The 14,368-nt window shown below is 37.0% G+C and overlaps 1 protein-coding gene across 6 annotated transcripts in view; it reads right to left on the bottom strand.

Moving 5' to 3' along the window:
- Positions 1-68: 68 nt before the first annotated feature.
- The window catches only part of NR1H4 (nuclear receptor subfamily 1 group H member 4), a 37,022-nt gene continuing 22,722 nt past the window's right edge, over positions 69-14,368 (bottom strand). For all 6 annotated transcript variants that reach the window (XM_042026670.1, XM_042026711.1, XM_042026701.1 and 3 more), the window contains 6 exons: positions 13,168-13,301; positions 12,539-12,637; positions 11,848-11,947; positions 10,755-10,901; positions 1,970-2,083; positions 69-919 (listed from right to left, as the gene is read on the bottom strand). In XM_042026670.1, the coding sequence (XP_041882604.1) occupies positions 681-919; positions 1,970-2,083; positions 10,755-10,901; positions 11,848-11,947; positions 12,539-12,637; positions 13,168-13,301 (833 nt within the window). In that variant the 3' untranslated portion in view covers positions 69-680. The remainder of the gene's footprint in view (positions 920-1,969; positions 2,084-10,754; positions 10,902-11,847; positions 11,948-12,538; positions 12,638-13,167; positions 13,302-14,368) is intronic.

Below are 14,368 nucleotides of genomic sequence, written 5' to 3'. Positions count from 1 at the left end.
TTCAGAGCCATTAAGCACCAGCAATCAAAGTCATAAAGCAAAATAACCTGTGACGCACTTCCACAAAGTAGAGATACTCTGTAATTTTTACTTTGAAATAATAATGCAATTGAAGTTACATGTATCATGAAAAGAGATTTTGTGTGTGGCTATTCTCCATTACATAATTCTTCATCTTGTGAAGAAATAACACCTTGCATACCTCACATGAACACATTTCAGAGTTGAACAGCAAATGACCGTGGTATTAACCATTTCAGCTGGTTTATTACTGTAACTATCTGGAATATATTCTTTGACAGATGTAAAGAACAAAAAAAGCCCTGCAATGAAAAATTATTAATGGAAACTTACTTTTCCCCATTTCTTTACAGAGGAACTGTAACTGCAATCAGCTTAGTTGCAGCCGGAATTAATTGGGTTCCTCTGAAGAGCTGGAGGGCTCTTTCTGATCAGAGGGTATAAATACAGAAAAAGTTATACTCATGTGTTAGGATCTGATAGCTGTACAATATTCTGTGCACAGTGAACAAAATGACTTCTATGAATCCATGGCATGTTTCTATAAAAATGCAGTAAAGAAAATATAATGCACCGTGGGATACTTTTCTATGAAAATAAATGCTATGTGGTCCTTTTAAAAGATATTTCTCCTAAAATAAAATAAAAAAAAGTATCCATCACTGCACATCCCAGATCTCACAGAGAAGAGGTGTGAATTTGTGATCATTCACTCTCCATGACATCAACATCTCTGCGTGATGATGGTTAAATGTCCGTAATTCTGTGAGACGACCCAGAAGACATGCAAAGTGTTGAGGGTTATCTGGATGGTGAAGTTTGCAGACTTTTTGTAGAATATCCAGTAGTGGTTCTTGAAGCCTTTCCACAGAATCTCTGTCCTTTATGTATTGTCGATCTGATTATGGTTTTAAAGAAAAGAAGTAATTAGCAAGTATATTCTCTGATACATTGCAATTATTTGCACTGATAACTTAATATAAAAATATTCAAATATTTTCACTGACCACTGATGTTCACAAAGAATATTTATTCTGAAAATAAGATGAAATAAAAATGTTTAATGCTGTATTTTTGCTTTAGGGCTTTCATGTAAGCTTCCCACTTCTAGCTAGAGAAAACATTTAACCTTCTCAAAAACCAAAGTGTTTTAACTCTACAATGTTTCACTGGAGTTCTATCATCATCTTTCCATGTGGTTCTGCACCAGAGTATGTCTTGCAGTGCATTGCAAGAACCGAGCAACACCCTAAGTTCTTGGGGGTGTAGTACTCCTGGGGAATTTAGCCAGTTGAGAAGAGTGTACAAGCAGGTCACCAGGGCAAAATCAAACATCTTCATCCTCATATTAAATTTCTTTGTTAGAAAATACTTATCTTTTTATTTTGTTCATATGGAAGCATGTGTTTGGATACTTGGATTGGGAGGGAAAGAGGAGAATGGGATTTTTGGTGTAAAAAAATCTCCTGAGACACACTGACTCAAAGAGTGATGGAAATGCTTCACGTTCCCATCCTTCATGAAACCTGATTTGGAAACCTCCCAATAAAGGCTGAAGACCTTCATTGTCATACTCTATTCTAAGCTATAGGGTTTCCCAATTTCCCTCCAAAAAATGTGGCATTCCACGGTGGTCAGTAGTGATGTGCATGTAGCCACATCTGGGGTTTTCTGAAGGAGGAAGCCTGTTTTGCTAAGCAGTGAAGAGATACCAGTAATTCTTTAAAGCAGGTTATTTAAGCAGTTTTTTCCTTGTATGCAAAACCAAATGGTGTAGCAGGACATTTGGAGTTTGTATTTGTGTGCTTGTTTTCTGGTTTAAATATGACAGAATGAGCACGTACGCTCTCTTACTCCATGTAGAATGTAAGTTTTTACAAATCTCACATCATGCTCCTCATGCTTTCTTTCCAAAATCACTAATATTTAATTCGGGATGAGAAGTTACCTGGAGACAGGATAACTATGGCTGTGAGCAGTGCATATTCCTCCTGTGTCATCTTCAGCTCTCCAATGCTTTTATAAAAATTAAACATGGGAGTTATGAATTCATCTGAGATACCTGTGAGAAGGAAAAAATAGTTACAGTATGTCTTAATTATTGAAGCAGTCGGTTTATTGCTACCCAGCAATTATTTCATATTTTGTATTGACTGTTTTGTGGGAGAAATCTACTACAGAAATCATGATGCAAGACAATTAGTTACAAAAGTGCAAGCACATCCTTGTTTTCCAGAGCAAACTAGACACAGGCAAGCACTGGCAATTTCTTTTTGCATAGTTTCAAAGTCTTTCTTTCAAACAATTTATTTAACTCTGCAGGTTTGTCCATCTGGCTCTTCAGGACAAGTCTCATACGTGGTTTTCTCGTTGTCTGCTGATAATCCTCTTTGCGAAGCAGTGTCTGTGTTCCCTGTCTCTGCATTAGTTATACGGAAACCTCTCAGGGTGTATGGTTTAATTCTAGCCCAACTCTACTCTACAGCGAACTGCCTTGGGCAGTTGCTTCAGTTGTCTCCATAAAGATGCTTAATTACTCCTTTTATGTAGCCTGAAACTCTTGTTAGGTCTAGGATTACCTGTACTCCAAGATCAACTTGCTTGCAATAACTATTACCTTAAAGCATAAAATAATTATCAAAATATTATTTTATTATTATAAAATACAGAGCCAAAAATAGTTAAAATCCAGGCCTATTTAAGAATGGGATCATGTGATTCTCTCACCATCAGCGAAAGCCTTTGGGGTTTCCAAACTAAGGCATGCCAATGAGGCTTCTTCTTGCTGACTTTGTCATCAGGTCACAATGTTCTTAGTTAGCCTTAAATTAAAAATGTACTCCATCCTGCTCTTTGGTGTAAAAGAGAAGTAAGTCTTGTGACATCAAAATTATTCTTTTTTTAAATGGTATGTGAGTCACTCAGAGCAGACACTAGACTATTGACAGCAGCTGCTTGCAGCTCTGAAGCAGTGTAGACATCCAAACCAGTGGTTCTGCAGCAAGAGTCTTTTGGCCTTCCTTGGCTGAAAGGATGGAAACCTCCTTGGTTCCCACAGATGAGGGCCTTAGGATGTCTTGTCGATTTAATCTTAATTTTGAGCTGTTCTAGAAGTCTTTATAATTGCCTTGGAAACCACATGAAATAATGCAGTTTTGAGTGTTATGTGCAACACAAAGCTGAAATCCAGGACTAGGGAGGTTTGGAGTGCCTCCAGTAGGGGAAATTCAAACTGAAACTCAGCAGGTGGAACTCAAAGAAAGGAAACATGAAGTCACTTGACTTAACTATGAAATAGTCACATTTTGCTGTGACAGTGAATTTACTTCAAGCAGTGGAATAGTTTTGTGTCCCAGCAGTGAAAGAATGGTCTTGCAGGGTGTGGTTTATTTTATGGCCGAGTCATGTGTTTAAACACATGACATAAACAACCTATGTTCACTTCAGATTGCAAGCCACAAATCCTGTTTTTGTGATGAGTTCAATACTACTAAGTAAATTAAGCAGATATATATGATGCGGGTCAGCTCGTCCTGTAGAAGTTAGTAACACAGCTGGACCTTCTTACAGAGCAAACAATAGTCATAGCATCTAATGTGCTGCAAGGCTTATGTTGTTAGTCATCAACCTTAACTACTTAAAATTTTGAATACTTGTTATTGCTAACTTTTTGGGAACCACCTGTCTCTCCCTTGGGTGGTTTTAAATGCCAAGGTTCCTTATAGTGTGTAAGTAGCACATATATGCAGCACAGTTTGCATGAAACTAGAAACAAAAAATAATAAAAAGCTGGGCCCTAAAGAAGAGCAAATGAATTCCTTTCATGGATATGAGTACCTCAGCAACAGCATGAGAAAAGTCCAAGACAAACTTGATATTTTTATAAGTTTCTGTGCAAGGTATTGTGCCTCTGGGCACAATAGTCTTGACAGGAAACAAGAAATGGTAGGAAGTGGGCTGTGACTAAGACTCCCATCATTTGTTTCTCATATTCATAATTTGATTTTTTTTTTTGAAGGTCAGGTTTGCTTTCAGCTGGATGAAATAATTGCTTTTGGTGATCCCAAACTCCTCAAATCCTGTTGTCAATATAGCAGAAGAAGGATGAAAGTGTTGCTGGCAAACAGGATGTGGGAAAACTAATTCAGTTCCTCACTGGTCCAAACAATGCCTAAGCATATAGTAAAACCAATCCCTGCCCAGAAAGCTTATAAGCTAACCTTAAGAAACTGAAGTATGAATGGGTGAAGAAAAAATGAGTATAGATGTGGAAGCAAATGAAATTACTGCCGAGAACTCTGCATTAGTGTACTGCAAACAGAGAAATAAAACCGTAGAGATGGGAGGGAATAGAAAGTGATGTTTCAGCAATTCAAGTGTTTTATCACTTTTCCTAAGGAGAACAGAACTTCAAAATCTTTGAATTGATATATGTCACAAGGCAATAATGAAAAAAAACCCCATTAAAAATTAACAATTACGAAACTAGAATAATGGACTCTTTCCTTGGTTAGTAGTCTTGCTGTCATCCCGCCTATGCTGGAGTTTCCCTGTTAGTACTTCATCTTCCTGTATGCACATTACACAAATTGCTTTTTCGTCACAAGAGGGGGCTGTTTTCTAATGTGATTGTAAACGCTTCGGTTTGGATTTAATAAGCTCCAACAGAAAGAAAAAAAAGGCAGGAAACATAGGAAACAGATGTTTATAGTTCTTACTTTTTTTCCTAGCTACTGTACGAGATGTTGTCACTTCAATTCAGATTATCAGAACAAGAATTAAAGGTGATTTGGTGCTTGTAACTGGAAAGGCTAGAGAAGAAATGAGTTATGTGATTTTCCCAATGTCATTAGTACAAGTTATACCCAAAAGTGAAAAAAAAAATCAAATAGATGAAATTATATTTCTGGCCTCATTGAGAACAGAAAAGTTAGTTCCGCCTAACTCTCTATATTTAGATCAGACAAGAGCCCTGCACAGTGCTGTCAGGCAGGCAGAGCTTCCTGGTCACTGCTAATAGTACCTCCTTCCTAACTTTTTTCAAAAGGGTTTCAAAACCCTTGTTTCATGCAGCATTGTGGCAGTAAGAACATGCTCATCCTTCATATGTCATTGGGCATCTTTCCATGTTACACGGATCCCTACCTAACCGCCAGCCCAGCTCCGTCAGCTGCAGAAGATACTGCAGGTTGTTTGATTATTTCTTTATGTTCATGTATGTCTGGCTGTAAACCCAAGGGTAGTCAGTGGGAAATAAAAGCTTTACTGAGTGCAGCTTTGCAGCATCAGACTAGAGCAGATTTAAACCCATGAACATTATTCATTCAACACCCCTTCCTTGCACAACTTCCTCTCCCTCTGTAGCCCAAGAAACAGCATTACTCTACACCTTGCCTTTTTTAGAGTTTTGTTGCTATGATTTTTCTATGAAGGTAAGATCACTGATACTTTTCATAAAGTTTGCAGTTTCAGGCCGTGAATAATTATCTGTTTAACATAATCCTGGAATAGGTGTTTTTACTGTTATATCAAGTCAGTATTGACAGCTTTTTGAGACAGCATTCTGTCTTCTATTTTTTTCTGTTTTGTAAAACTGAATAATTAATCTATTGCAAGAAGAAAGCTTGAGAGTAAATGCTAATTAACAGTAACTAGCACTGTGTTATTAATATAGATAGAGATCGTTTTTTCTTGATAAAGATTGAGGTGTTAGTGAATATGAAACCAAAGGTATATTAGTAGCTGCTTTATGCAAATAAAATATTCTAATTACTCACAAACTTACATTTTATCTTTCACATTGTTCCATCCACCAGAATTGCTTTTCATGCTGCTTATTAGCTCTCCCTTCTGAGCTATTCAAATGCATCAGTGATCCTTTAAACACTGATCAAATTCACCCCCTTGATGCTGAGTGCCAGATAGGGGAAAATCTAGCCAGGAGAGAAGACACAGCAGAGCATAGGCACATGCTCTTCTGTCTGTCATTATCTTGTAGGGGTTAAATAGCCAACTTAAACGAGAAGTTAGCATGTGTGGAGCAGAACTCAAAACGAAGTAGCAAACTTCTTTAAAGCAATCCATAGGACCTCTGTTAAGTCATAATTGCAAGCAAAGAAGCCTTAGCTTAAAAAAACCCAAACAAACCAAGCCTGCAAGGAGGGTGCAAATGACCTTGCCTCATACCCTCCTTTGGCAGTGGCCTGAGTGCCTGCAGTCAGGAGAGAAATGTGGTCTGGCACACAGTTAGCAGCATCTGCACTGCTTGAGCTAGTCTTCATAGGCAGAGTCTAAAAAAGTTTTTGGCCTGAAGAAGCACACTTATGCAGAAGAAAAGAGGTCAGGTCCCTGACATCTGTTCTTGCTTTCATGGTATAGATCTATTCTGTATATATGATTTAAATAATTTTAGCAACTGTATTTATTACTCAGGAACCTAGCACTGGAAGAGTCGGTGTGGTAGATTGTGCAGGAAAGGTGTGTGAACAGAAAAGCTCTTTCCTATATTTTGTATTTTAAAGTGGTCCAAATTTCTAAATGTTTTGGGCAGTGTGCCAGTTTTGCCTTGAGCTACAGGATGATGTGTCTCCTTCCACGAGGATGCACACGACTGTTGGGAGAGTTAGACACTTTGGACACGTCAGTGAAGATCATTTCATTTCTCTGCACAAACCCCGGCACAGTGGGGTCCTGAAGCAGCACCCTTCCTCAGTACTAATAACTAAATGATAGAAGACAAGGGCAATGGAAATTATCCGTGTTCCAATAACAAACTTTGCTTTTGGTTGCAGGAGCCTCTTATCCAAATCAATGTGAACTTTGTATCCCACATTCAATGGCAAAAGGTGGTCTCTTGCCAATGCTTTGAAAGTGCAGCTATTTTTTTTTTCTTTACTTTGGATCTGAGTGTACTTCAGCACCTGTAACCCATCCAGGAAGACAACAGTGTATTTCACAATGTCACATGTCCTGCTGCCAACTTAAAATTTGGGTCCAGATATTCCCTTTCTGTCAATACCAGGTAGTATTTTATTTCCCAATACTCAAATTCCTAGAATTGCTCTGTAGAGTAAAATGATGAAATAAAAATCTCTGTCTTTTCATGACCACTGAAACCTGGTATCTTTAGCAAAACAAACTACAAATGCTCACAGAGAAAAATTTCTGTATCTCAGCTCTGTTTTTTTAAAAATACTGTACTGCTCAATAATGGGGAGAATTTGCTTTCAAAATAACAGAAAAACACTAAGCATTAAATTACTGGAATGTCAGCCTTTCACCAAGTGAGTCAATCACAATGTGGTATATGCACAGTGAAGCATCAAATAAGATGAGTAAATGGCACCAAATCTCAGTAACATTAAATAAAATGTCTGTATTTCTCATTAAGTCTCAATATTAGAGTGCGTAGGAGAGGATTTCAGTCACACAAGCAGCTGATGCACGAATTTTCATAAGGGGTTATGGAGAAAGACCATCAGGGCACAAACAAAGGCAGTCTCTGAGGTGCAGCAGGACTTGAGCAATAGGCACAAGCTGAGAAATAAAAATACACCTCATCAGCATGAGAATGAAAATGAATGCTGATAATGCTCAAAGGTCATCACCACCAGATCTCTGACTTCCTTATCAGAAAAAAAACCCCAACATTCCATACAATCGGACTGGAGAAGACATAAATATTAATAGATGAGAGCAGCTTCAAAGTGGACATGGTGGCAGGTGACAGAAGTCTGGACAGCTTGTGACTTTTAGGCAGGATCACCACCACCCTCCCTGATTTTATGGATACAGGCATCAAAGCTTGACAATAGAACGTATGTGATATTCAAGCATTAGTCTGTACCTAAAAATATACGGACAGAAATTCTGACTAACAGCAACAATTAATGGCTGCTGGCATGAAAAGGTTTAGGACCTCCCTAGGAGCCATAAATAATCCTGATGCTGTTTTTTCATTTATTACCTATAAACTTGATTTTTAAACTCCCACTCAGCCATCACTGAACTTCTTCTGATGCTCTCTATTGTCTTTGTAGGTTTCAGTTTGCTGCATTTAGCCTTTTTTGTTTGTGTGTTTGTTTTTTTAGATTTTTGTTTGTTTTCCAGTGAGGTGTATGTAAAAAGAGGGATATAATCTCTTCTGGCCAGTTCTATCTCTTGGACCAGTCTATAACATAATGGACAGTAGTGTTTGTTGTTACTGGTTAACACTGGAGAAGACTGCTTACATTTCTACTCTAAGGTCACATTGGGTACAGGCTATTATGAAACCTAGAGCCCTGGTGTTGAGTCCTATGACATGCAGGGGTGTGAACTGCATAATATTTGATATTTTTAATATTAAATATTTGTAATATTTTTATTTTACTCTAATTTATATTACATATTACTGAAATAACATTGAAAGCTGTACGTGTAAACAATGATAACAAAAGAATTCATATGCCATTCCTTCATTTTGTTCAAACTTGGACACATGAAAATAATGAGGATTTAAGCCACAAAAATAAGCTATTTCCATAGTAGATATTTTAAAACTATTTCAAAGTTTTATTTATCTAGAAATTAAATAGGTCTAGTAGCAGTAATTAAACTACAAATGCAAAGATTTACAAGCTGCTTTTGTTATTTATTGTCACAGCCCCCTTAAAGGCAGCAGGGGAAAATGTTTTAAAGTAGGCTTCAATTTGCAGAAGTAGAGAAATAAACTATAAGGGAAAGGTTATTTTTTTCTGTATTCTGGCTCTTAATAGAAGGAAAGAATGCAGTCAGCAGCAGTAAGCTGGATAATACATTATCTTCCTGTAATACAGGGAGGGAGAAGTTCTAATATCAGTGTTTCCTCTTATGTCTTCAACTTGATCCTGGCTTGAGGGAAGATGGTTTAGAAAGCCTCTTCCAAGAGCAAGAAGATACACGTTTGTGTTTATACACGCACACATATTTTAAAAGGTACTGTGTTTCATTTCTTTAGAACTATTTAGCCCTGTTTTTTGGTCTAAGAATTTGCTTTTAATTTACCTTGGTTTTTTTCTCCGCAGAAAAAGTCTTCCTTTGGCATAAACAATACATTTGAAATTGTTACTTGTCTTGAAAATTTGTTCTACACTAAATGTTTCTTTTTAAAATCTGTGACATGACAGGTAAATAATACTAAGGCAGGATAAAATGTAATATTCCAGCCAGTTGTGTTGTCATGAATCTAGTACAAACTAAAAAAAAAAAAAATTGCATCTCATCTGGATTCAGTAGTTGCAAAGAATTAATAGAATATTTTAAAATTATGACTAAGGAAAAATTACTGGTATGACATAATGGCTTATGCTATGTTCTGGGTTCAAGTATTTCTTGCTTCTGGGGTTTATTTAATGAACAGTTGATACCCTGAACAAAGAAGCTTGATATTCACTGTACAGATTAGAGAAGGTTTCAGTAATCATGTTGCCATATGGATTTCTTTCTCTAAAACCTATTTTTATCAAAAACGGGGGTTATAATCCAGTAAAAAAATCTCTTAATGAAGACATTTGGATCCATGACAACTCATTACAGTTTCCAGGAAATATATCTGGCCTTCTTGGCATACTTCCCTGCCTGCAGAACTTGGACCAGAAGCTATTCATATCACTCTGGAAGTCCCTGTTTCCAGTTCATCAAAGAGTAACCTCTTATAATCAATCAAAATGAAAGAAATATAAAAACCTACTAATTATAAACTTAGAAACAAGTGTGCTAAGCCGAAATAAATACATACGTTCAGCTAGTGAATTATTCTCAAGTTTTCTGACTCCTTTTCAGTGCATTAAATATATAAGCATTGGCTTAATTTTGCTTACATCAGTAGAACTTTCTGAACTGAATTCAAGTCCATTTCCATGAATAATATTGAGGTTACATGTTCTTCTGTCTCTTCTCTTTCTGATCCTTAAAAAGGAAAGTCAGAAGCCAGAATCTACAGACTGACTCTCTGATTCAGAATTGTTGATTTCTTTGAATATTCAGCGATAGGTAGCTGAGGGTTGGATAAAGCTTGCTGATCAATACAGAAAAATGCAAAACATTCAGTATTGCATTGGTGGAGCACAAAGAATGCATAATAATTCAAAACACAATTTTCCTGCTCTTAAGGAATAATATCTAGCCCCATTTGGCTTTTCATAATTATTAATATTTATGTCTAGGACCAGTGGAATTTATCAGAGTCACTGAGCTTTTGATTGACTTTAAGAAGCAGAAAACATACAGAGAAAATGCTGTATTTGTAATTCTTTTATGCACCTTGTGCAGTGTGATTCAATTTTACCAAAACATCCCTAAGAATAGGTGCTTGCCTTCAGTCATCTCCAGTAACATCCTAAAATCTATTTTTCTTTGCTTCTTATAGGGATTGCCTTTGAAAGCATAATTACCAATACTTTGTGTGAACAATTTGAAATGGTACTATTTCTTCTTCGTCATTCTTTCATGCTTATCATTGGAGACATGCACTAGTTTTATTTGATGTAGCGTTATTGATAATACTTGCAAAGTACTTGTAAAGAAACCTTTACCTTATGAACTTTAGACTCAAGGCTGAGTTAGATTTGTTCCAGTTAACATAAAGAACAACATTCAGATAAATCTGTCTCAATGCTACTAAACAATCTTACTCTAGCTTTCCAAGGGCCGAATACTGACACAGAAGTTGCAATGGTGTGGTTTGTTTTTGCCTCACTAAACAAGATACCTACCACTATTGCGAATTCTTTCTTCTAAAAGGAAAGTATGTCCCGTAGGAAGTTTCCTGCTGAAGATCTCAGCTGAACGGAGGAACATTGCTTCTACTGCTGAGCCCTTCAGCAAAGCAATCTGGTCTTCATGATCAAGGGTTTGGAAGCCTGAGGAGACATTAGAGATAAGTCAGACAGTAGAAGTTCCCACTTCTTTCTGTCCTGAAATTCCTGCACGTGAGGTGCCACAGATCTGCATAACCTTGATGCTGGTGTCAGTAGGGTTGCCAAGTGCTGCAGAAATTGAAACCCGGACTTCAGAAAATGACACTGATTTGAACCTCCCCAAAGTTTATGAGGATTACACGTGTGTTTCAGTTTTCAGGGTACTTTTAGAGGATAAGCAAAATGTGGTGTAGCGTAACCAATAGTGAGAATTTTGTCTAGCTCCATAATATCTTCTGTCATGTTTCCACCAGAGCTCTCTACGTGCCTTCCCCACTGCCATGCTGCTTTCAGTGTTACAATGCACCTTCCTTAGTTAAAGGGGACCTCTACCATATGCCCAGTATTCAGTCTTGAGGTAGCATCAACTTGAGAGTTGAAAAAATGCTAATAAACTCAGATTTTCAGCATTTGTCCATAACACATTGTGCCAGGACCATAAATACTGGTGCCACCAACTAGAGAAAGTTCTTGCATGGGACTCACAATTCAGTGGATGTTATAACCTAGAGGCATTTCTAGAAAGGCAGCAAAGGGCATGAAGTAGAGTCTAGAAAGTGTTAGTGGTAATTTAGAGGCAGACTATTTGGCATTGCAGCAATATATAGAAATAAAATCTCTCTACAGACACAATCCCTTTTCTGAGCATTTTGTTTGTCCATAGCTAAAGGGTGCCACATCTTGGAGTGGCAGAGTTTGGATTGCTCAACCTACTATTCTTCTGAGAACAAAGCACCTTTGTGCTTTGTATCTAAAGTATCTAAGCAATGTGTAGAAGGAGCAGGAATTGTTTTATAGTCTTCAAAATATACACAACTATTGCCAAAAGGCAACAGAAAGGCATGTAAACCTTGCAATAACAAAATTTGCCCCAACATGCTGGATATACCTGGTAGTTTTTTAGTGAATTCCACAAGAACCTGCACATGACTGGTAGCCATTTCTGTTAAAATCAGAAAATTTCCTTCAGCACTGAATTCCTCGTTTAACTGTTAAAAATTAAACCAAACAAAATCTGTTAATTTTCACTGACATTTCACGTTTAAGAGCATAAAATACAAGAACTATTGGACTGGACCAGGCAAGAGTTCCACCAAATATTGTAATTTGTCTCCAATCTTGGCAAACCAAAGTATTTTGGAAGGCAACATAAGAAGTAGACATAAGAGTATCTTAGATACACATAAGAGTATCTTTTCCTCTAGAAATTATTTTCAAGCTTCCAGGCTGGTGTCTTTATAGAAAGGAAGATTGACAGCAAGTCAAACTCAAATCACTGCCTATACTGACAATGGAAAAACAAAGCTCCAATCAGCAAAGGTTAGATTTGATCATAAAAGTCTTATTCTAGAGTTGAAAGCTTTTTCTTAACAGTTAAGTTTGATAGACAAAGATGTGGTCTAACTGTTGACTGAATGGGAAAGATTCTGCCCCAGTTTCAGCATACTTTGACTGTAAGCTTTTACCCATAGTTTGCTCTACTTTACTGTACCTACTTATGCTGACTACAAGTATTTTTTGCTGTGTAATCCTCAGCTTTATTATCAGTTTTTCAAGAATGAATTTGTCAATATACTTACTAGTTTTTTTGACACCTCCTGTGGTATTTTTTGTTTACTGTATGAATCCATAATATAATTAAGAAGTTTCTGCTGTTCTGGGGTAAATTCTACCTTCTCCTATACTGGCAAAAAAAAAAAAAAACAACGCCCATCACGAAATGCAGTCATAGTAATGATGTAGAATTTCTTGATTTAGGCAAGATCTATACATCTATTTTTCACCATTTGAAGACCAAGGAGATAAGAGGTTTGCTTGTTACTGAGGTTTTTGTAGAAGTGTACAGAAGAGAGGTATATAATGTTTTTAAACTGCATAGTTTTGTGTGGTTATTTATCAGAAATTAGGAAATGTTTAGCATATAACTAGGTATGTTAGAGTTTTAATATCACACCTCACTGTATGTGATATATGTACCACAGAAAAAATACTGCATGGATCTTACACATGCCTTACAGAGTTTTGACTAAAAAATTATCAGAACTACTTTTACACTCAAGGTATTTCCTTGACTTGGTGGAAGATGGAGTTTTAATTAATACAGGTAGCTCCAGAGAGTTTTCAATACTCTTTATTCACTGTACTAGATGCATTTAACAAAAATCAAACATCACCACTACTGTATGAACTATTACAAGAATTCTCTTACCCTATATATTTTAGTTGTAGATGTTACTTGTTTCACATCATGGCCTTCGTTGTCTTCATCGACTGTGTGATCTGGGGGCTGCTTCACATTTTTCCGTAGCCTTTTTGACTTGCACTGTATCTCTGTTAAGAGACCTAGGACACATAATGCAACATAAAGCATTCATATATGAACTTATATATGCCTGAAGCATTGAAGAGGTACATAAACATGCCCATGAATGCTCTTTACACTAACAACCCCGCTTACCTGTGCAGATCATCTCCTGAATGCGTCATTATCTTTGGATGTGAGTCTAATGAGACAAGCTAGGTACACACGATAAATAGTCTAGCCCACATGGAGCTCATCTGCAGAGCAACACAGTTGGTTCTGCTAACCCAGCATTCACACACTGAGCATGTCAGGGGTCTTCCTTTGGACCAACTCTAATCTATTCTTACAGGCAAAAAACCTGTTAGTGATGGGAGAATTGTGCCTTTGGTTTAGTTTTATACAAGAGAAAAGCCTTTCCTGTGCCCCGAGACCTAAACCAAAGTGCAATAAATAGGAACAACTGGAAGACTGTCATCAAAATAATGCACTTTTGCTCTAATCCGGAGTAGTGACTGAGGTGCAGCTGTTCTTACACAAAGAGCTTTGGATGTTTTCAATAATCTTTAAGCAATATTAGGTCTGTTGTGCAGAATCTTTGGAGAGAAAGCCCACTCAGAAGAGGGGACTCCGGGGCTTTAGCCATTACTGCATCTCTACACAGGTAGACCAACAGCTGAAAACGTAGACTCAGAAGTAACTCAGACTGGCAGACCTACCTTTAAAATATATTTATTTAAGAAGTTACCCAACTGGTCTTGTTATTTTGCTTTTCATTGTATTAGAGGATTGCATAAAGCCCTGGTTTTATTATAGAGTTTAACTTGCCCTAATAAAAGGATTTTTGCATTTGTGGTTTGGGATTTTTTGTTCAGGTGCTTTTGTTCTAGACTACATTTCAGTACCTTGAACCAGTGAGCATCCTTTTGTGGATGTCATAAAAACTATCAATTTTCTTGTGCTAACAAAAGAAAGGAACAATAGGTACCCTACACAATCTGTGGAAGACAGAAATCACAAATGAAAAAGTAATCACCTAAGTATTCATCTAAAAATAAACCTATCAGCACGGGACTTTCTCTTTCTTTCTTTCTTTCTTTCTTTCTTT

Source organism: Corvus kubaryi, unplaced genomic scaffold (genome assembly GCF_017639235.1).
Source record: "Corvus kubaryi isolate FWS band 111438036 unplaced genomic scaffold, C.kubaryi_AGA036_p1.0 129, whole genome shotgun sequence".
NCBI lineage: Eukaryota > Metazoa > Chordata > Aves > Passeriformes > Corvidae > Corvus > Corvus kubaryi.
Note: the sequence above shows the minus strand (reverse complement) of the source record. Positions and strands in the feature narration are given on the sequence as shown.